This window comes from Cyanistes caeruleus, chromosome 24 (assembly GCF_971803275.1).
Source record: "Cyanistes caeruleus chromosome 24, bCyaCae1.hap1.1, whole genome shotgun sequence".
Classification (NCBI taxonomy): domain Eukaryota; kingdom Metazoa; phylum Chordata; class Aves; order Passeriformes; family Paridae; genus Cyanistes; species Cyanistes caeruleus.
Window position 1 is genome coordinate 4,023,300 of NC_141724.1, and position 22,343 is coordinate 4,045,642.

Genomic DNA, 22,343 nt, shown 5'->3' on the forward strand with positions numbered 1-22,343 from the left:
CAGAAGCCGCTTTTCATTGGTTAACGCGACCGTCACTCAGGAAGAGGCCCCGCCCCGCCGCGCCCCGTCCCGTTTCTCGGTGGCCTCGGCCCGCTCCCGCAGGACGCTCACGGAGCCACAGTCCATTGGCTGCTGTGGCTGTCACACAGTTCGAGAGCCCACCCTCGCCCCGCTCCAGTGCGCACAGAGCCACCTTCCATTGGCTGGCGTGCCTGTCACTCAGATGACGATCCCGCCCCTTTTCTCTCAGGGCACTCGGAGCCTCTTCGCAGACGGGATTTTACTGCGCTGCCTCGGCGCCCTCACATTCCGGCACGGCCCCGGCCCCCTCCCAGTCCGGCACTGCCCCGGCCCCGCGGTCCGGCCCCCGCCTATTCGTTCTTCAGCCCTTCGACGATGAGGTTGAGCTCGTAGCACCAGGTCTCGTAGCGATACGCCACGCGGATCTGGGCCACGTTCGTCTTCCGTATGTCATTGCCATCGGGCCCCTCTTCCTGGTAGTTTTCACCCAGGAACTTCAGTTTCTCCTGCCAGAGGCAAAGACTCCGGTAGCGACCTCAGAACCCCCGCTGGCAGCGCCCGAGAGAAGCCCTGAGCCACGGGCCGAGCTGGTCGCCATTCTCAGGCCGTGGGCAGGACCTCCCCAGAATGGCACACACCCCGTGGGACAGGACACTGTGGGACACCCCCTGCGTGGGACAGGACACTTGCGGGACACCCCCTGCGTGGGACAGGACACTGCGGGACACCCCCTGCGTGGGACAGGACACTCTGCGGGACACCCCCTGCGTGGGACAGGACACTCTGCGGGACACCCCCTGCGTGGGACAGGACACTGCGGGACACCCTCTGCGTGGGACAGGACACTGCGGGACACCCCCTGCGTGGGACAGGACACCCACGTTATGGGACAGGACACACTTCACGGGACAGGACACACTGCAGGACACCACTTCATGGAACAGGACACACCTCATGGGATATGAGACACTGCAGAACACCCACCTCATGGGACAGGACACACTGCAGGACACATCCCTCATGGTACAAGACACCCCTCATGAGACAGGACACCCCTCATGGGACAGGACACCCACCTCGTGGGACAGGCCACACTGCAGGATGCTGTTCCTGGCGATCTCACACATGTCACAGGTGCTGAGCTTGAACACCTGGGCAGCAATGGCATACTCCTCCATGAGGGGCTCCTGCAGCACAGGGTTAGGGGTCAGCAGCCTCTGCCAGCACAGCCTGTGTTCTGCAGGGGCTGTTCCAGAGCTCACAGAACCACTGAATCATTTGGGCTGGAAAAGTTCTCCAGAGTCAAGTGCAACCTTCAACCAATACCACCATGCCGACAAAACCATATCACAAAATGCAGCATGTTCTCATTTTTTTTAAACTTCCAGGAACCATTGCCCTGGGCAGCCTGTTTGGTTGCTTGACCCTGTTTCAGTAAAGAAGTTTTTCCTAATATCCTGCCTGAACATCTGCTGGAGGGGGAGATGACTGGACCCTCTGCAAGTGCCACTGGCTTCCAGGAAAACCAAGCCCCACATGGTGCCAGCCCCACAGTCCCAGCCCCAGTGCTCAGCTCACACTGTACCTTGGTGTAGTGAAACTGCATGGGGTCATCTGTAGAAAGGGACACCATGAGCCCTTTCTGGTGGAAGTCAAGCAAGGGATTCTTGGCGTACTCCAGGAAGAGGCTGTTGTTGCTGAGTGGAGACATGGCAATGGGAATTTGGGCAAGGAAGTACAGATACTGCAGCACCGGGCTCTGCAAAGACATGCAGAGGTACCACGTTAGGGATAAAGCTGTGCACCTACCACCTCTCCAGGGTCAATCCTCAGATTAGGCCAGGTCCCAGCCAGGGAATTGCGTGCAAGGAGAGAATTGGGCCAGAGAGTGATCACTGCTTTAGGCCAAGGAGCACAAGAGGCCAAGGAGCTGTCTGATACCAATCTCAGCTGGCTCCAGTGATAAGAACCATATTCTGTGATGGGTCTGGGAGGCTAAACCCCCAAAATCTAATCCATTGCACAGCCACATCCCCAAACATGCTTGGAGAAACCCAGAAAACTACTTAACATCTGCCTAAAGCCAGGCTGTGTCAGTGTAAAGCAGAGGCACAGGTAACTGCCATCTACACAAGGCAGCTGTGAGCATTTCTGCTCTGCCGTGCCTGGGCTGCTCCTGGCAGCCTGCTCCACATACCTTCTTGAGGTTGAGCCCATGGGAGATGTTATCAGCTGTCATGAAGGCTGCCAGCAGGTGTGTGATGGCCCCAGCCTCGCCGCAGTGCGGGCGGAACAGGAACGTGTTCATCCCACGCTGCCTGGGCACAGGGAAGGAGCACTCAGAGCAGCCAAACAGCAGAGTTGGGTGGCTGGACCCGACTTCAGGCCCTACCTCTGCCCCTACCATGAGTCCCCAGGAGTCCAGCTTGACCTGGGAGCACATTACTCCTTCTCTTTTCTCTGTGTGTGCATAGATGCATCTCTGCAATCCCTAAACTTTCACCCCAGGCCATCACACCTCTTACTGAGGGCTGTTTGGATTGCTGTGGGACGTGATGCTCCAGAGACAGAGTGACGAGAGCCCCACTTCTTCCACACTAACAAAGAACTGAGGCAGCCCTTTGGCAGATCCCAGGCCTCACCTGCGCAGGTTGTTCAGCACCAGGATGTTGGCATACATGTAGTAGATGTAGTAAGTGTAGGATGGGTTCTTCTGCGAAGTCCACTCCTCTGGCTTTGGGCTTTTAAGGCTGAACATGTGTCCACTGTGCTTGGATTCATCATCCACACTGTCAAAGCCTGTGATCTGCTTGGCAAGGGAACAAAAAAGTGCATCTCACACTCTCCACCTCATCATGCCCAGGCAGGCTCGCTCTGCCCCACCACAGCTCATCAGAGCCCGGGTCAGGCAAGACTGCAGACTTCACTCCTCACACCCCCCAAGTGCTGTCCAGGACTAGGAAAAAGCTCAAACCTCAGGAGATGAGTGGACAGCGATTCACAGCCCCACAGCAGCCAGCCCAAGGAGTCTGACCCCTCCCAGCACTACCACACCCCCCCTTCCCCAGAATTGAGGCAGAGCCCACTGATGCCATTTTCCATGTCAGGGCAAATACCCCATTTCTTGTGCACAAACAGGAATGTGAGTTCTTCCCACACATGACAACATCACCAGGTGACACTCACATGGCGTAGAAAGACACTCAGCTCTTTGTGGGCTTGGGGATTGACAGTTGCCTCAAACACAGGAACAAAGATATATTCCAGCATTTTCCCAAAGTGGGGGAGGAAATTCTTAGACCTGAACACATCACTGTGGACAGAGAGAGGGATTAGTAGCTTCCAGAGGGACAACCCAGTGCTCTGTCCCCACAACCCTTTCAGGGATGAGGGGTCTATAATGCACAGTGTTCCCTCAGCCCCACAGCCCGTACTAAATCCTGGGGACTTGGATCATCCACTTCATGTTGGGGGAATAGACCCGGTGGGTGTTGAACCACTTGGCCAGCTTGGCCCACTCCTCAGGCGACCGCCCATAGATCGAGAGCCGGGGCTCCGTGTGCTGGTACTTGGCATCCTCCAGGTCAGAGCCAACCTCCTGCAAACCAGAGCACACCATGGCAAGGGAAGCCACAGCAGCAGCACAGTGTCACCCTGTTCTCCTCCCCTCTCTCCATACCTTGATGATGGTAGCAAAGTACTCGCCATTGATGGCGTTCTCCGTCTTCAGGTAGAGGTCGCGCAGCTCACTGGCCCCCACGGGGTTGTACTTGTCGTTGAACTTGTCAAAGCGCTGGAATGTCTGCCGGCCCTGGAGTGGGGAGATCAGGCTCAAACACTGCCCTCACAGCTTGGCAGGGAGCAGGGACTGAGCCAAACCACCCAAAATGCTAGGAGCTGCTGTGCCCTGACACAAATAGGAATGCACACAACAAGTGTGGGTGCACAGGGAAGGGAAAAGCCATGGGGGCAAGAGTGGCCCAAGAGTGATCTTAGAGTAAATGTTCTACCACTTACAGCATGGACATCCAGGGAATCCACTGTCAGGTCATATGGGTGCAGTTTGAGGCTCTGGAAAAGCTGTTTCAGGGTGAGCTGTTTGCCCTTGGCATCATAGACCACACGGTCAGCATCCACACGGTAGGATTTCTTGATGAAACGCAGAAGGTGCTTCTGGTTCATGCAGGCTGCAGCATGGATGTGTGTGTCCACCTGGGAAAACAGGGACAGCTTCAAGCTGGGATGCTCAGGTACCATCCCAGGGAGGTGAGCAAACCCCTCAGGTGAGCACAGGTGTGGGGAGCAGAGCTCAGCCCAGTGGGTGAATACAGCCAGAGGACACAACTTAGCCAAGAGCATTGAAGGCAGCACATTCCCATTCACTGCTGCTGCTACAGACATGGATTCTTAACATCCAGTTCCCAGGGAGGGGCAGGCACCATGACAGCTCCTTTCCAGGGTCCCTGGGGCTCTAAACCTTGCCGTTTACCTTCCTGCAGTTGTAGAAGTCACGGTGGGGGTTGTTCTTCAGCTCCCTCATCTCCTCCATCTCATTGAGCATTTCATGTACTTGGAACTTGGACGAGAGGAACTTGAGGCGCCGGTGAGTGTAGGTCTTCCTGGTGAGGGCAAAGGGCAGAACAGTCACTGGGGTCCTCATCCCTCAGCACAGGGACACAGATTCCAGCTGGGAGCCTACCTGCAGGTCCTGTCTCCAGCCCCTGAGTGCGGCTTTGCTTAAGACCCAAGTCAAAAGGGCTAATAAGGGCTGAGGACTGTAGGGCAGCCAGGTGTGTGTGGGAACTGACAGTGGGCAAATAAGAGATTTTCAGGCTTCAGACATTAGCCTGAGCCTGTGCTAAAGTCAAGTACACAACTTTCTCTGGCCTGGGAAATCATAAGGAGGAATCCAAACAATCCTTGGAAGGTGAAAAATTATTAGCAGGTTGTGTTTATCTAACTTGTTATTTACTTGGAAATAACGGTCAAGGGGTGTTGTTCTAAATGACCAATCATATTCATTGTACCCCAGTTCTGTATGAAAAGAGTGTGTTTCTAACAAAACTTCGCTCTATGCCCTCCCATGAAGGCTCGGAGTCTCGTATCATCATTTTGCCGTCCCGAATCATAACGATAGGTGTGTCAGCAGTGGGTTCCTCCCTCTTCCCAGGAAGGGAAGGGGGCTGCCCTGGCCTCCCTTTGAGGCAGGGCCTGGTGGTTTGTGCACTTACACAGGCCCCTGTGCAACTAGGACCAGGAGGAAGTTCATATCATCAATGAAGTGCTCGAGGCTGGGGTAGGGCAGGTCCTTTGGCTCATTTCTCTCAGCTGCTGCCTTGTCTGCATAGACATAAACTATCCCATCCTTCATCTGCACATGGTATCCCAGGTCCTCAGGGAGGTTCCCAGCATCAAAGGGATCCTGTCCATCCTTCACTGGTGGGGTGAACACTGCAACAAAATGAGAATTCCATAAGGCTGCCAGCCCAAACCCCCAGGCCTGCCTTGCTCCCCCCACCCCACGCAGCGGGCAGGGACACCCCACCACTGTGGGACCAAGGAGGGGGCTTGGGCAAGTGCCTTGCTCAGCCCTTTCCTGAGCCTTGCCCATGCTGGAGCCACAGGAAGCCCCTGGGGTGCCTGGATGTACCTGGGCCAGCGTCACTTGGTTTCCAGGGCTTGCCCTCAGTCATGCGCAGGTACTGCGAGGGCGTCTTGGGGAACCTCTGCAGCGACTGCTGCATGTTCTTCTCCCGGATGCACAGCGCCCGGTACAGGCCTCTGCACACCACCTCAAAGTCTTCCACTGTTACCTGCAAGGGAGGTGATGCTGAGGGCAGCTGGAACACGAGTGTGTCCAAGAGACACCCTGGTGCACCCAGGTGGAGGCAGATTTTGGTCACAGCAAGATAAATGTCAAAAAACGGTTTGGGCTGGAAGGGATCCTAAATCGCATCTTGTTCCAGCCCCTGCTGTGAGCAAGGACACATTTCATTATCCCAGGGTGCTCCCAGCCCCATCCAACCTGGCCTTGGATGCTTCCAGGGATCCAGAGGCAGCCACAGCTTCTCTGGGCACCCTGTGCCAGGGCAGCCTCACAGGGAAGAATTCCTTCCCAATATCCCATCTAACTGCCCTCTGGCAGTGGGAAGCCATTCCCCTTGTCCTGTCACTACATGGTATTGTAAAAAGTCCCTCTCCAACTTTCTTGTCACATATAATCATATCATATCTCATTTATCTCATCATATCCTGTATCAAATCATATCATATCAATTTTTGAGCAGGGCAAGGAGGGGATGATAAGCAGAGTCCCAGGCATGACAAAGGGAAGCTCCTGGTTCCAAAACCAGGGAATTCAGATGTCACCCCCTCTTACACTCCTCACTGAAATCAGTAATTGGTCCTGAAATGGAAGCCAGGGCTGGGCAAAACATTAAAGTTATTTTTGGAGTCCGGGCTGAAATTGAAGCAGGAACAACAACATGCACTTACCCTGTATGTCAGTGATTTTTTATTTACTGCACAGACAAATGTTTTGGGCAGTTGAAAGAGGCTGGAGGGGAGCAGGTTGGGAAACCAGCACTCCCAGCTAGGACAGTCATGGCAAGAGAAATATGCTCAGTGCCTGAGCAGGGAGGGACTTCAGATCCCCTCTGCTGTGCAGCCCCTGGCTGAGCAGCCCTCCAGCAGGTTCTTAGAAGCAGCACAAATTTAATAGGAGGCAGAGGAGGAGAGGAAGGCAGGATTAGCACGGGATATGATAAGAGTCCTGGGAAGCTGGGTCTAGGTGACCCTGCCTGTACCAGGCACCTGATGACTTCCCTCAGCTGTTCTGGGGTCCCTGCATGTACACAGACCTCAGACAGAACTGTGTGCAAGCAGAGAGGATGTGACAGAGTGAGCACAGCCTGCCCTGCCAGCCCCTCCCTGGGGAATCCCATGGGAATATGCAGCACCCCATAGCTGCTGCTGAGGAATTCAGCTCTGGATCCCCAGGGATGCAGCAGGGCACCCCCAGCTGCTTGTGAGCACAGACTGAACTAGGAGACACCCTCTCCATAGCAGCTGGTCCAGGCTCCTGTGTCAAAGGCACTGCTGAGGGACAGGCAGGGACCAGGGGGGTGACCAGCATGAAAAGGGAGCAGCCATGGAAGTACCTACCCCAGAGGCATAATCCCCAGTGATCTGCACCCGCTGGAAGTCGGGCACAGTCTGCTTCTGGGGGCAGGTGGAGTTGCCTCCATCACTGACAGCCTGGCTGGGTACAGGTGAGGGGGCCAACACAGTTGTCTTCATGCGGATCAGCTTCTTCCTGCTGTGGAGGAAAGGCTCAGGCAAACAGCCCCATTCCATGGTCACACACCAGGAGCCAGGGGCACTTCCCACAGCCACATTCCAGCTGTGTACAGCATGATCCAGCTCACTGGTGATCCCTGATCACAAACCAGCTCACTGGTGGTCCCTGAGCACCTTAAACAGGCGCTGCCAGAAGCACAGGCCACAGGACATGGAGTAGCCACAGGACATGGAGTAGCCACAGACTTTGGAAGTTGCATCTTTCCAGAGTCCCCAAGTCTCCCTCCCCAGCAGTTCTGTGGCCATTGCTGTGCTGACACCCAGGGAACAGGCCAAGGGTGTCGTTCTGTCCAACAGTGGAAACAGTTGGAGAGGAAATCCTGGAGTACCTGAGAGATGCCCTGGGATTATCAAGGATTTATTCCACAGGTGTGGTGAGCTGTGCCCAAAGGCCTTGATTTATATCCCCCCCCCCATTTGCTCTGGCCAGTAGCTGCAGGCTGTGCTCTCTCCTTGCCAAGGCTCCTGGGAACTCACCGCTTTTCCACTGTGGCACTGGTCTCCTGGAGCATCATGTGCAGTGTCTTCTCCTGGCGGGAGATGGGGCAGATCTCTTCCACATCAAAATGAGAGATATCCCCCCTGACCTCCTCATCCTTCACCTCGGAGGCGAAGATCTTCTCGGCAAAGGAGCGCAGGGACTCATCCATCTCTGCAAAGGAGTTCAGTGTTCCACAGGAAGGGGATTCCCAGCCACTGGAACAGGCAGGTGCCCCTTGCAGGCAGCTCCGTGTTCAGCTGCCATTTCCTCGTGGCCCCTAGAGAAGACTCTGAGCCACCTCCCAAATTTGCAGCAAGGCTGAGCCACACCTGGTGGGCTGGAGACATACCTTGATGCCCCCAGTACAGCAGGAAAAGTAAATACAGTCCAAGAATGCTGCCAAAAGGCCCAGAGAGAAGCAGGTCTTTGGGAAGGGCAGTTATGGGAGCATGCACTGGGTAGAAGAGGCGAAAATTGTCAAAGCTCTTACAGCTCCAGGGAGCCTGAAATCCACTTGTTGCAGCAGTCAGGGGAACAGAGGTATGGATGGGGGTGGAGCTGGCAGCCTGAGCACTCAGCTCCCACCATCCAGGGCAGCCAGGGAGCCCCAGCTAGGCACTTCCAGCATGTGCATTGGCTGCAGAGGTGCCAGAGCCGACTGGCACAGGGCTGGCTGGAGCTTTATGGAGGACAAGGAAGATTAAAAGCCCTTCCATTGCCAACAAAACACCATAAAACAAGAGCCCAAGGGTTCTGCTAGGATGCAGCAGCTCCCAGAAGCAGATGTTTGCATGGCACCACAGGGACACTGACAGCAGGTTTTGTCAGCTCGTCACAAAGCAAGGAGAGGATCAGATGGACCTCACAGTCGAGTGTCACACAGGACATGGTCACAGGTGAGGACCAAAGCAAAACAGACAGAGGGTTCTCAGCAGCACTCAGGGTGCCAGAATGATATTTAACAAGCTGCATATTTTGGTGCTGTATCAAAGAACCAAAAGGTGGGACCATTCTGTGAAACACTGATGGACAGAGCTGGCACTGCCAGGAAATAGCATGATCTTCATTATCATGTAACTGCTGCTTGGTTCCAGAGATCATGTCTAGGCAGTAACACACAGAGAAACCCAGCAATACTCACGTTTCTGTTCTGCTGTTTGAGACAAAACAGAGACAAAATAAAAGCTGCTGTGATCAGCCCTTGAAAATCTGAGCCTTTTTGCCTTATCACCTCACCAGACTTTTAAAAGGGATTAGAAAGTACAAGTTTAGCCAAAACCTTCCATACCATCCACTTATAAAAGAATCTTAGAATCTTAGAATGATTTGGGTTGGATGGGACCTCAAAGCTCACCTGATGGGCAGAGACACCTCCCACTATCCCAGGTTGCTCCCAGCCCCATTCAAACCAGTCTTGGACACTTCCAGGGATCTGGGGGCAGCTTCTCTTGGCAGCCTGTGCCAGGGCCTCCCCACCTTGGCAGGGAGGAATTCCTTCCCAATATCCCATCTAAACCCACCCTCCTTTGGCTTAAAACCATTCCCCCTTGTCCTGTCATTCCCTGCCTTGTGAGAAGTCCCTCCAGTGTTCTTGTAGCCCCTTTAGGTACTGGAAGGAAAAGGCAGAGAAGTTGTCACTTTGAGGAACACAAAGAGGGAAGTTCTGCATTGCCTTGGTGATGCCCCAGCATGGAACCGAACCCTACTGCAGGTCCATCTCACCCATCCACCCCAGTGTGGCTCTGGCACAGCTTCTGCCTGGCACTGTCCCTGCTTTCCCTGCAGTGTCCAGGGTAGAGCATTCTGTACAACCCAGATCCTGTCCCCGCATGCCACCAGAGCCTGGCAGGTAGCAGTCCTGTGCTGAGGCTGAGCTGGCCTGGGGGGGCTCTCCTTGCACCTGCAGCAGGAACACAGGGCACAGCTTTCTCCTGCTGACCAGGAGAGCAGATATTCCAGAGACTCGGAGCACCAGGCTTTGTTGGTTTTTGCCCTTGACCCACCCTCCTTTGTGGCCCTCAGGATGGGTGCTCATTTCAGAGATGCTGAGTTCCATCCCCCTGTGGTCACAGCTCCCTTTATTCCCAACAGGAATAAATAACAGCTGAGACACTGCACTGCCACAGAGGCTCACTGCTGCTCAGAGAGGATGGCAGCAGCATTCTGAGGGTGCAGCCTTTGCCCTTTCCACCTGCCCCAGCAGTTCAGGCTGCAGCTCTGGCATCACAGCTGCTGACTCCCTGAAGCACAGCCTGAGCAACACACGCTCTGGAATCCTGACTCCACGAATTCATTTGCCAACAAGGTATCTCAGAAATGTTTAGTTTGACCTTTCATCTCTTTAGTGGATGAAAATTACACTCAGGAAGGTTTACAATCTCCCACTGATGGTGCAGGGCCAGGCTTTAACACCAGCTTCATGTGCCAGGACAGCGTGTCTCACACCACAGCAATCCCAAACACGTTCCTATCGGGGCTGTTTGGTGCTGTTATCACTCAGGGCTCTGCACTCACCTGTCACATGTCCCTCTGCTCTGTCCTGCAGAGCCTGGCTGGCCCTGCTCCTCCTGCCCAGCTCCTGCTCCCATCCCTGCAGGGTTCCCCACATCTGAGCCTCACCAGGCAGAGCAGAGATTCCTGAAATCCCTCTGAGCCTTTCCACAGGGATTTAATAGTGTCATTACAGGACACATTACATCACAGGAGAAATGATATTTTCCTTCAGTACAAGCAGAGCATGATTTATACAGTAACACAATTTCTTTACTGCACTATCCGAAAGTGTCTCCAATGGGGAAGAAAAATGCCCAAAGACCCCAGTGAGGTCCCCTGGACACCACACATCCAAATCTCCAGGGCTGTGGGCCTGGAACCTGCCCTATGGCTCCTTGGGCTTTCAGACCTACCTGGAATTCTCACCCGGGACATCGCAGCAGTGTTTGCAGACCCTCAGGAACACCCCAGAGTCCCCAGGCACAAGGGACCAAGTGACTGCCCGTCAGCCCAACACTAATTTTACTGCTTTCCCTTCCTGTAATAAGACTCTCCCACTCTAAAAGGACAGTGCAGGTCAACTGTGGAACTATTTAAAGGGCAGCCACAAGCACTTGCACTGAAACAGGTGAAAGCAGGGCTCAAATTTAATTAATCTTCAAGTCAAGTTTGTATTTTAGACTTTGTGGAGTGTCACTTGGTGTCTGCCCAGATTTCTGCTTTCCAGGGTAGCTGCACCTTTCTAATGTGATCTGTGGGATTCAGTCTTTTAAGAGAGACTAAACCTGATGCCTTTTGTGCTGAACCAAAGGTTTAAAGGAAATTTGCAATCAGAACAAGGGCTGTGGATAGGTACAAACCATGTGCTCTCACCTGAGCTGTTCAGAGATTTTTTCTGAGGGGGGGAAATCTCTTTGAAAGCCTGGACTTCACCAACAGGGTTGCCCAGATGTCCTCACGTCTTCCCAGCTGAATCCAACCAATAAAAGGAAAGTGCAAGGAGTCAGAGTTTGTTCCTGAGCTTTTCAGAAACTGCCTTTTTCAAATTTTGTGTCACAATGTTGATCTGATAATTAGTTCTGTATATGGAGAGCCACAGCCAAGGTGTATCTGAGAGAGAGCAGCTCCCAGTCAAGCCCAAGGTGGGTCAGGGAACTCCTGCCTTAAGCTTGGGGCTGGCAGAGCAGCTCTTAGGTTGGGAGGCACCTCCTGGCTTCATTTGAAGCAGGTTGTTTCCAGCATGTTTGCTTTGAGGGTTGTACTCTCCTGTGGGTGTCCTCAAACCTTCTTCAGATCTCACCTGCAGCTGGAAAACATCTCCTGTGGGAAGAGAAAGGCCAGAATTTGTTGTGTCCTGTGTGTGGCCAGGATAACTCTGAGCTTCTGATTCAGATTCCTGGTGGGGAGTGGTGGAACTGAGCGGGCCAGGAGGATGAAATAGTTCTGATGTGAAGCAGAGTCTTTCCCTGTCTGTTTGTGCTTCGATTCTTGATGGCATTGAAAAACTTCTCAGGAATAGGACAAAGCATTTGGGCATGGTCTGGCTCTGGTTTAAAGGGTGGCTTCAGTCAGAGCATTGAAGGGAACAGAAAAACTACCTGGAACAAACACCATTATTTGGAATTATATGGGATACATTTTGCAGCTATGGAAAGGTCTTATCCAAGAAGAAAGCTGGAAGAGGCGACAGAGTCTCCTGCAGAAGTAAAATAAAACACAGAGCTGGAAATTACAAGCCATGGATTTTGTCCTTAGAGCACAGGAAACTTGTGGCCCAGCCAGTGAAGTGAGCTGAGACCTGGCACAGCTTCTCCAGTTGAGATAATTTCCACAGCATCCAGAAACTCTCTGGAAAAGATGTGCCCACTATTTGATGGGCACAACTTCAAAACAAGCTGTGTGACAACTGAGAAATTCTCCAGAATTTAGGGAATTTTACCCCCTCTTGCCTGTTTTTCCCCAGGAAAAAAAATTTCCCTCCCTCCAACCTGCAGAGGTGCAGCACCAAGGCAAAGCTAGGATGCTGGCACAGCTTTGGTTTCCCTCTCATGCTGATAAAATCTTCAGGTTCTAAATTCTCTTGCTCTCATCCATTTTCCAAATTTGAGAGTCTCCACACCACATTATTGTTGAACTGTTTCATTCAAGGTCCATAAAATCTGTCTCCTGCTTGTTTGCTCTCTCACAGGGACTATATCTGCCCTTGGGATCTTGGGATTCACATCTGAAACCAAAAATAACCTTTAGGATACAGAGGTCATCTTCCTCAAAAGAAAGACTCTTGATCGTCTCTTGATCCCTCAGCTTTTTTAATCACACGGTCAGCTTGAGTGGGTTCATGGTGGAAATCTGAGTAAAGCCTGGGCACACTGTGCTAAAGTTAGATCCAGGGCCTGTGCAAACTCAAGGATTGACACAGACAGCCTGTCTTTCCACTCTTTTTCAGCTGGAAAGTGAGTGATTCACACTCAGAGGCTTTGGGGTGGCTCTGAACCCCACACCTTCACCTCTGCACTGCCCTCCTTCTGCCCAGGCCCAGCCAAGGGAAAATGGTTGGACCATTTACCAGAAATTTGGCAGCTGGGGCTACTGAGCAGGATCTTCTGAATCCTGGCCTTGCATCCACAGCACAGACAGAGGCCATGGGGCAAGCTTTGTCAGAAAATGGCTTAAATTCCTCAAGAGGAGGAGTATGAACAGAACAGGGCACTCCTGACTGGGCTGGGCCTTTCATCAACAGCTTTGGGGAAACCCTCAGCAAATCCAGAAACCTGGGGTCAGCCTCTGGTCCAGGGCACAGCCAGGATCAGTTCCCTAGCAGGAAACTCATCTGCAGGACCAGGTGCAGGGAACAAACTTATTGCAGGGATACCTTCCCAAAAATCCCCAGGTCCTTAGCACCCACCCAAACTCAGGGTGTGAATCCTCCAGGCACAGGCAGTGCCTGCTGGAGCTCTGTGCCCCTGGTCCTGGGGGTCTGTTTTTAAATTCCTGGCACAAAACCCACATTGGACTCCAGGTTTCAGATGCCTGACACAAGGTCTGAGGAGAAATACCCTTGAAGCACTTTTACTGACTGTGTGGTCTGACACAATTTGCCTTCTTGCAGGAGGGAAGGCAATAGGAAAGTGCTTTAGAAGACTGAATCAAGCAATTTAAAAGCCTAACAGAGCATGATTCGGGCACAGTAGTAACTTAATAGCTGGTTTTGCCATTGGAATATCAAATAAAGAACCTTCCCCCTTCATTTTTTTATATAAGTCAGCATGAGGGAGCCCACTGCAAACAGAGATTCAGCAGCAACAAGATGCAGATTGGTGAAGTCACTAAAACTGGACTTTGGATCAAGGTCTCAGGCCACCCTCACTGCTCATTGATACTGTAGGGCACACCTGTGACAGAGCTGACCCTGCCCCATGCCAGACTGGAGTAAATCCCACCCCACAGACAGAGCAGAGGGCACTGTGATAAACTCTCTGTAACCTACTCGTGGGTCCTATGCCCAGAACCCAAAGAAAACAACCAAAGAATTCCAAGTTTATTCTTTAAAAAAGTTATTTAAGAAGCAAAATAATTTACTTCAATTCAAACCAAATGAGATGCATTATTGAAAGCAAATAATTAAACAAAGTAACAACAAATTAGCCCTTGGGTTAAAAATCCAGATCCCAACATTTCTCCACCATCCTGAGGGTCACACACAGGCAGACACTCAAGATTTGGGCTTTTTGAGGAGCACAGACAGGTCAGAATGAAATTCAAACTTCTACTGCTCTCCTTCCCCCACAGGACTGAGGCAGCTTGAAATCCAATTCTAAGTCTGAGCTGCACTAAAAATGATGGCAGCTTAAACATCCTGGTTAAAATCCAAAGTCCTAGCAAGGACAAGGACAGAATTCTGTTGCAGAGCTGTGGATAAATGTTTGTTACAGTCTCTGGCACTTGGAAGTTCTGAACAAGAGCTTCACCCTTTTTTAGTATTTTACCTCAAAAGTTATTCATGTCTGTTCTGCCCAGTCAGGGCACTGAAATCAGCTTGGCACTAGTGCAGAGTTGTGCTGTTCTAAATAACAATATTTGGACCAAATCTACTAAACTGCCTTTTCCAGGGACCTGTCTTGTGAAAAACCTTCTGTGCTTACTTTCTAAATAATTTTCCCAAAAGTTCACAGAGTTTTGTCCTTCCAGTTCTTGGCTGCCACCAAACCCAGAGTTCTCTGTGAGACAGCTGGAAACAAATTACAGCCGTTCAGTCCACACTCCTGACTAGTACTACATTCTGATTTTGGGGTTTTTTTGCTGGATTTGGAACTACAGTGATGGAGTTGGGAGTTATCACCTGTGCAGGTCAGCTCTACAGCATCCTAAAAACTGAAAAAAAAAATCCTAAAAACCCTTCTAAAGGTTCCAAAGGTGACACTAATACAGACCAGGGCTTTTCCCTTTTCAGGTTTTACAGAGCCCAAGAGAAAGGGAACAGCAGAGAGAAGTTGCATTTTCCAGTCAGTTCCCACATTTCTGAGAATTCCCAGCTTTTGGAGCTACAGCTGGTACATTTTAATGCCAAGCAGAGCATGCAGAGCAGTGTGGAGTGTTGCTGTGATGAACCTCCATGGAAATAACTCTCCAGGCTGACATCAAGCATCAAATGCCAGAGGCTCCCCATGGCCACAGGCAGCCGTGCTCTGAGCAATCCTGCTGGCCAGGAAACAAATTCCTGCATTTCCCAAGAAATCAAACCCCGCCCATGGATCTGGACGACAGAATGTCACCAGTTCAGTGTCCTCACAAACTCCACACTGCTCCTTCCTGCTGGCTCTGTGTGACCAGATGTGCATCCCAACAGCTTTTCCTCATTTCCCAGGGGTGTTTTTATTAACTGGCCGCCCATGTGCCACTAACCTCCTTAGAAGCAGACCCTCATCTCCTGCCACAGGGAAAGCTTTCACAGAAAACTCTTCCTGACAAAGCTTTCTCAGCCCTGGCTGTGCAGTGGTGGCATCACTGTCACGTTTAACCTGCAGCACGAGATCAGTCATGGAATGGTTTAGGCTGGAAGGGGCATTAAAGGTCATCCCATAGGCAGGGACACCTTCCACTGTCCCAGGTTGCTCCATCCTGGCCTTGAACACTTCCAGGGATGGGGCAGCCACAGCTTCTCTGAGCAACAACAAACTGAACTTGAGCTACAGGCAATTCAGCCCCACTACTGTGTGTATATTGCTGGAAAATTATATTTTATGTTAATTTTTTTGTGGGTTTAATTCTTATCAGTCACGTCAGTCAAAGTTAAAATAAATTGAAAAAAGTGTTTATAAGGATTATCACAGATAAAGAAAATATGATGCAGATTGATCCTCTTCATTCCCAGAAGAGAATTAAGACTATAAGTAGTGAAGGAAGCAATATTAAAAGGAAAAAATTCCTCTCTCTCTGTTTACTGATTTCTAATGTCCATTTGTAATTGAGCACTCCAAATTATGATGTGTGACTGACACCAACAACCTGAAACTGAGCCTCCTGCAATTCACCTGCTCTACTGGCCTGGCACTGCCCAAATGCTCCCTCTGTTGGCTGAGAGCTCCTTCCTGCTCCCCCTGGGAACTGGGGATTCCAGCAGCACAGGGGCCGGGGAGGAGGACACGGCACTCCAAGGATGGTGCTGAAGGTTCTGCAGCACTGACCACACCTGTGCAGCCAGGTAAGGAGGTGAGGGTGTTTTGTTCTGGGAAAAACTCACTCAGCTCACAATTTCCTCAGCTGGAGGCTGTCAGAGAGAGCCCAGAATTCCCCCCCAGTCTGTCCCACACCTTCCCTGAGCCACCACTGGACTCATTTCCCTCCTCACTTTGCAAGGATGCTGCGATCAGAAGCTGGCTCAGGTGTCTGGGGCAGCTCCTTCTCCCCTCCATCACACAATCCCAGACTGGTTTGGGTTGGAAGGAACCTTAAAGCTCGGCTCATTCCACCCCTGGCACGGCAGGGACACCTCCCCCTATCCCAGGCTGCTCCAAGTCCAGTCGAACCTGGCCTTGGGCACTTCCAGGGATGGAGCAGCCACTTTCTGCACCCCTGACAGAGCCAACCCCAACCACCCACACTCCCTCCCTGACAAGAAAACTCCAGCTCCATTTTACAGTCTAGAGACATTTTGAAGAGACTCTTTACAGTCTGTGGTAAGAAAATAATTCAGAATAAAACAATTTGCAAGTTACAGAGAGAGCTGAATAGCAGCTGTCCAAAGCAACCTCCAGTTACCAGATTAATTAGTGAGAAGCTGCCCAGAAATGCTGGCAGTTCATGTTAAAAATGAACAGCTGACATGTTTGGTCCAACTTGGAAGAGATCTGAAAGCTGCAGGGAAACAATACAGATATAAACTGTTCCACCCACAAAGAAAGTAAAACACAGATGCAGTGTGTCCCCTTGTCCAAGAGTCTCACAAGTGCCTGCTGGACCTTCCAGCCTCCAAATTCCTGATGGAGGATCCTGTCAGGCACAGATCACCCACACCACACTTGCCTGCTTGAGACCATGAGCTCCCAAGAAATTCCAGTCCTTGGGGTTTTCCTCAACCCAAGGGACAACTTCAAATCTTCTTAGCAAACAGGCACTTAGTTAGGAAAGGTTTTCCTTTTTATTACAGAAATGGAGGATCAGGGAGGTGGCACTCCTGGCACTGGAGATGTTGCACTTCTGCTGTACAGGTGCACAGAGAGCAGACACCCAGCTGAGAGGGGACAGGGGCACTCCTTTGCACAACCCCGTGTGACATCACTCTGTGCCACTCCTTTGACAGCACTGCACGGAATCCAACAGACAGGGGACACACAGCACTTCTAGCTTTTACTCTAGAGGTAAAGTGTCATCTTTTTTCACAGCATTTAGTCTCTATAGTTCACTTTTGTGACTGGTTTTCTTCTTGAACAAACCCAGGTAACACAGTGAGAAAAGAATCCCAGCACATCCAGAGATGCTGCTGCTCCGTGAGCTGAGCAGGGAGGTAGATGCCACGGGTGTTCTCTTCAGATGGAGCACGGAGAAGGACCTTGTGCTAATTAACTCTGGTGCCCAGAATTTGTCACTGGCACCGAAACACTGCAGGGATCAGCAGGAGAGGCAGCACAGGAGATCGAGGCTCGTCCAGCAGCTGCACCTGAACCACGTTTGCTTGGCATCTGGAACAGAAAGGCACCTCCAATTAGCACTAATTACCTCTCTCCCACTCTGGGGTGGATGTGCAGTGCAGCAGTGCAAGTCCTGAGCTGGTCTGTCAGTTTTCATAGTCATGACCAACATCTTTCAGGGAATTGCTGAAAGGAATTTCCCTCAGTTGGGAACTCAGATTTCATTATCTGCACCTTTTTATTTGTTTAATCCTAGAATCAGCACATTCCAGAGGAGCACAGCTCAAGGGAAGCTGTGCAGTAGTCAATCACTCAGGAGCATGCTGCTCTGTCAAGGTGTTTCTTCAGAAATTACACGTTCTCCAGACAGTCCAAATGGTTTCCCAAAGGAAGCAGAGGAAAAGGAGACAGAAAGGAACGACACAGAAAATCACACGATTGAAATCGGTGAAAATCATGGAATATTTTGGGCTGGAAGCAGCCTTAAAGATCATCTTGTTCCATCCACCCATCAGCCAAAAGGGTGACGTGAATGAAAATTCCTTTCCTTAAGCTCTGTCACCAACTTAAGAAGGGAATTTTTCTTTTTTGAGCATTAAAACAGTGTAGGATCCAAATCTCTGGGAATCCATAGGTTGTTTAATAGGGGAAAACCCCACCTACAGCAACCAGCATTTCTAAGCCACACCTATCAGGTGCTGGAAGGCAAAGAGACAAGAAGCCAGTGGAGGAGTGGAGTTCCAGCTCACCTTTTCACATGACAAGGCAGGACAATCCCATGCAGCCCTGGTTCCCATCCTCGCTGCTGTTGAGCTTCTTCATCCGGTACTGCCGGATCTCTCTCACCAAGGTGTAAAAAGCATCTTCCACACCCTGAGTGCAAACACAAGACCAGGTATTTTATTCCCTGAAGCTTTTGAAATCACTGATCTGTCCATCCCAGAGCCCCTTACTGGATTTGAAAGACACAATCCTACAGGAAGAGCAGCACCCAACTGTTGGGGTCAGAAGCACAGAAAATGTGCCCTTACCTGTGGTGCCTGGCTCTGACAGCCAAGAGAGCTCTGAGTTTCACATAACACCATGGAGACAGCTTTTAAAGTTAAGTAGAGAAACTGGGAATGTGGGTGTGTAGGTTAAATAGGGTTTTCTTGAGTCACTGGGTGAGAGAGTTAGAGTTTAGGGTTTAAGCTACATTAGAGAATAAGAGACAATATGGAGGACTTAGGACATTGTCCCTTTCTCCTTCTTTTTTCATCTTCTTCTTCTAAGGGTTTTTGGGTAATAATGAGTGATTGGATAAAGAACTCTGCAGTGCAGCACACAGGTGTCATTGGGTCACTAAGAAAAATAACTTACTTGGCATTTAATTATTGGACAAAGAGACACATAAAAGACCTTGGAGAGATTCTTTGCTCTCCATTTTGCACCTCTCTAACTTAGTGTGAGGAGCTCCTTGTACTCTGTATACATATACATATTATATATAGATAAGGAAAGAATAAACAACCAAGCCCAAACACGAGAAAACAGCCTCTGTCTCATCAATCTCAGTCCTGGGAAAAAGAACCCAGCCACCAGTGTCACTGTGACACACAATTATCCCATGGTTACTAAGAGGAAGAAACCCATATGGATGTCCCAAACCATCTCCTTACACTCCTGCCTCCTCCTGGGGGAACAACCACTAAAATAAACATGGAAAACTGTATCTCAGGAAGGTTCCATGCAGGAAACAATTTTAGGATTCTTAGAGTTCAACTCTTTAGGATTTTCTGGCTGCTGCTCAATAGTTGCACCTTCCCTGCTCCATTCCCCTGCTGCAGGCAGAGCAGGGCTGGCTGGACAGGCCCACATGGCCAAGGAGGCTTTGGAGAAGCCCATTAGTCCAGTCTGGGGAATTCTGTGTGCAATCATAATCTGCTAATTGGCTTTCATTAACGAGCCAAGAGAATCAAGCAGGTCTGGGACTAGCGAGCTCAGCCTGACACTCCCCAGGGAGAGCAGCTGAGACTCTGCTGCTCTTCCTGCAGCTGAAATTGGCTGGAATCAAATTTTTAACAAAAGCTGAAGCAGTAGAAAGTAGCTGGGTTCCTTTTTCTTCTGTGTGTTTTGTGAGACTTTATAAGAAGGTATTGATTTATTAAAATTAAAATGTGGTTTTTATTTAAGAGATAAGTATTGTTTTTTAGGAATTATTCTGCGGGCATTTGTTTCTTATTGGGAGGTTTTTTATGGTTCTCGAGGTATATTAAGAGGGGTTTTGGGTGGTTGTATTTATTGAATGTTTCAATAGTAAATGTGAATTTTTTTATCTTTTTTTTGGGCATGTGCTATTTTTTTTCTTGTTACGTAATTTTCCACAAAACCACTGTAGGTCTCTTTATCTCTACATTTGCTGGTTTTAGTTAGTTTATTATTCTGAGTATTTATTTTTTCCCTAGTTAGTTTTGAAGTTTTATTTAGTAACTTTAGAGGAGTTTAAATTATTTTATTCTCTATGTTTTTTATCAATATGACCCACTTGAAAGGAAGTCAGGATGAGTCTGAAGTGATTCCTGCACTGGCCCAGCCCAGAGCTCTTTCAAGCTAAGAGTGAGTGGGGAGAAATAAAAGCTAAAAACTGCAAAGGGATTGAAAAAATGCTTCTCTTGTAAATAAGGCACATGGGAAAACATCATTCCTGCATTTCCCAGAAAGCAGTCAGCCCCTGGGGGAGCCCCTCACCTGTCTCGTTTTTGCAGAGGTCTCTATGAAGGGGATTCCGTAGCTTTTTGCCAATTCTTGGGCCTGTTTTGTGTCCACTGTTCTCGTGGGCAGATCACATTTGTTCCCCACCAGCACCATGGGCACGTCATCCGAGTCCTTCACTCTCTTGATCTGTTCTCTTTAGGAAGACAAATAAAAAAAAAAAAAAATAGGAACTATTTTCTAAATATAAAAACTGGTTTAGTTCATATTCAAACAACCTTGTGCCACAAAAACATATTAAAGGTGAGCTGGGCCTCAGGGGTCAGCAGCACTTTGTGCACTTTGTTTTGTGTCCATGGATAACTCCACCCTGGATTTCTCACCCATTTTCTGTAGGTGTAAATGGCTTCTGATTCACAGAATCCCAGAACAGCTGGGGCTGGAAAGGCTTTCTGGAGAACACCCAGTCCAACCCCTTTGCCAAGAGAAGATCACCTGGAGGTGACCAGATCCTGCTGGGTTTCAGATGTGTCCAGAGGAGACTCCACAACTCCCTGGGCAGCTGCTCCAGGGCTCTGCTGCCCTCAGAGAAAGAGGTTTTTCCTCATGTTGAGGTAGAACTTCTTGGGGTTTAGTTTATGGCCACTGCTCTTTGTCCTGTCCCTGGGCACCACAGAAAAGGGTCTGACACTGTTTTCTTGGCATCCCTTGGAGATGTTTATAGAGACTGATGATTAACACAAAAAAACCCCTAAAAATCATCCCAGTCTTAACAGACTGAAGGTGGTGATGAGGCCTTAGCACAGGTGTCCAGAGCAGCTGTGGCTGCCCCTGGACCCCTGGAAGTGTCCAAGGCCAGGCTGGAGCACCCTGGTCCAGTGGAAGGTGTCCCTGCCATGGCAGGGCTGGCACTGGATGGGCTTTAAGAGTCTCTTCCAACCCACCACTGTCTGTGATTCTGTGCATTGGCACAGAACAGCGACAAAACTTTCTGAAAGAAGTGAGAGATTTAACATTTGTCTGTTACTGAGCCTTCACTAAGGCACTTGAGTGCTTCATTTGCCAGCATCCCTGCCCTGCCCCGTGCTCCCTGCTCATGGGGCAGCCCCAGCTGTACCTGTAGAGGTTGATATCAGCGAAGGATTTGCTGTTGTTGATGGCAAAGACGCAGAGGAAGCCCTCTCCTGTCCTCATGTACTGGTCCCTCATGGCGCTGTACTCCTCCTGCCCCGCCGTGTCCAGGATGTCCAGCAGGCACGTCTCGCCATCGATCACCACCTGCTTGCGGTACGAGTCCTGCAACACACGGCAGCCGGGAGTGAGCCCTGCGCTGCTCCTGCCCGCCCCGGGGATACGGGAGAAAAATGAAAATAATAATAAAAACGCAGGGGGAGTTGCTCCAGCTGTTCTGCAGAAGCTGGGGCTGCCCCTGGATCGCTGGAAGTGCCAAGGCCAGGTTGGGTGGGGCTGGAGCAGCCTGGGATGGCGGGAGGTGTCCCTGTCCAGGGCAGGGGGTGGAACGAGATGGATTTTAAGATCCCTTCCACCCCAAACCAATCTGGATTTTGTGATTCTCATCTATCTTTGATGAAAAAGTACCTACATCTAAAACTATATTATTTTAAATATTACCCAAACTATCCCGTTTTAAATGAGACTCTAAGCCCTCTCATCCTTTGTTACAAAACACAGAACTGCTGTTGCTTTAAAGAAATTCAACAGGAGAAGAACAAAAAACAAACTATCAGAAACACCCTCCCTGCGAGCAGAACCCACGCCCTACACAGACCCGTGGGGGCCTTTTGGGTTGCCTGTGGCTGCTTCAGGAAGCCGGGGGCAGAGGGGGGCATGAACCGCTCCCAGAGCCCCGGGCCGGGCAGGGCCCTCAGGCTCCCCCGCGCTCCTCATCCGCGGCTCCGAGCCCGCACCGGCTCCCGCGGCCCCGCGCACCTCGATGGTGGGGTCGTACTCGTCCACGAAGTGGTTCTGGATCAGCTGGATGGTCAGCGCACTCTTGCCCACGCCGCCGGCGCCCACCACGACCAGCTTGTACTCGGTCATGGCCCCGCGGCCTCGCCGGGCCCGGCCCGGCCCCGCCGCCGCCGCCGCCCCGCGATCGCCCCGCGCCGCTTCCGCCTCCCGCCCGCGCGTCACCGCCCGCGCCGCTTCCG

General features: G+C 50.9%; 2 protein-coding genes across 3 annotated transcripts; both read right to left on the reverse strand.

The window, feature by feature from the left end:
• Nucleotides 1-261: 261 nt before the first annotated feature.
• Nucleotides 262-10,905, reverse strand: AMPD1 (adenosine monophosphate deaminase 1). 2 transcript variants are annotated; one of them, XM_086862210.1, is made up of 15 exons: nucleotides 10,768-10,905; nucleotides 7,858-8,032; nucleotides 7,186-7,336; nucleotides 5,672-5,834; nucleotides 5,253-5,472; nucleotides 4,511-4,640; nucleotides 4,039-4,233; nucleotides 3,701-3,832; nucleotides 3,456-3,619; nucleotides 3,208-3,334; nucleotides 2,664-2,827; nucleotides 2,219-2,339; nucleotides 1,607-1,780; nucleotides 1,098-1,208; nucleotides 262-527 (listed from the first exon to the last, which is right to left on the reverse strand). In XM_086862210.1, exons 1-15 carry the CDS (start codon nucleotides 10,787-10,789, stop codon nucleotides 372-374), a joined length of 2,205 nt encoding a protein of 734 aa, XP_086718336.1. In that variant the 5' UTR covers nucleotides 10,790-10,905; the 3' UTR covers nucleotides 262-371. The 2 variants fall into 2 exon arrangements, with proteins under 2 accessions (XP_086718336.1, XP_023797822.2); XM_023942054.2 differs by having other exon boundaries at nucleotides 7,186-7,339.
• A 2,986-nt stretch (nucleotides 10,906-13,891) lies between these two features.
• NRAS (NRAS proto-oncogene, GTPase) lies at nucleotides 13,892-22,318 on the reverse strand. Its single transcript, XM_086862215.1, has 5 exons — nucleotides 22,123-22,318; nucleotides 21,290-21,468; nucleotides 20,209-20,368; nucleotides 18,231-18,354; nucleotides 13,892-17,532 (listed from the first exon to the last, which is right to left on the reverse strand). The coding sequence occupies exons 1-4, from the start codon at nucleotides 22,231-22,233 to the stop codon at nucleotides 18,235-18,237; spliced, it is 570 nt and encodes a 189-aa protein (XP_086718341.1). The 5' UTR covers nucleotides 22,234-22,318; the 3' UTR covers nucleotides 13,892-17,532; nucleotides 18,231-18,234.
• Nucleotides 22,319-22,343: the final 25 nt, after the last annotated feature.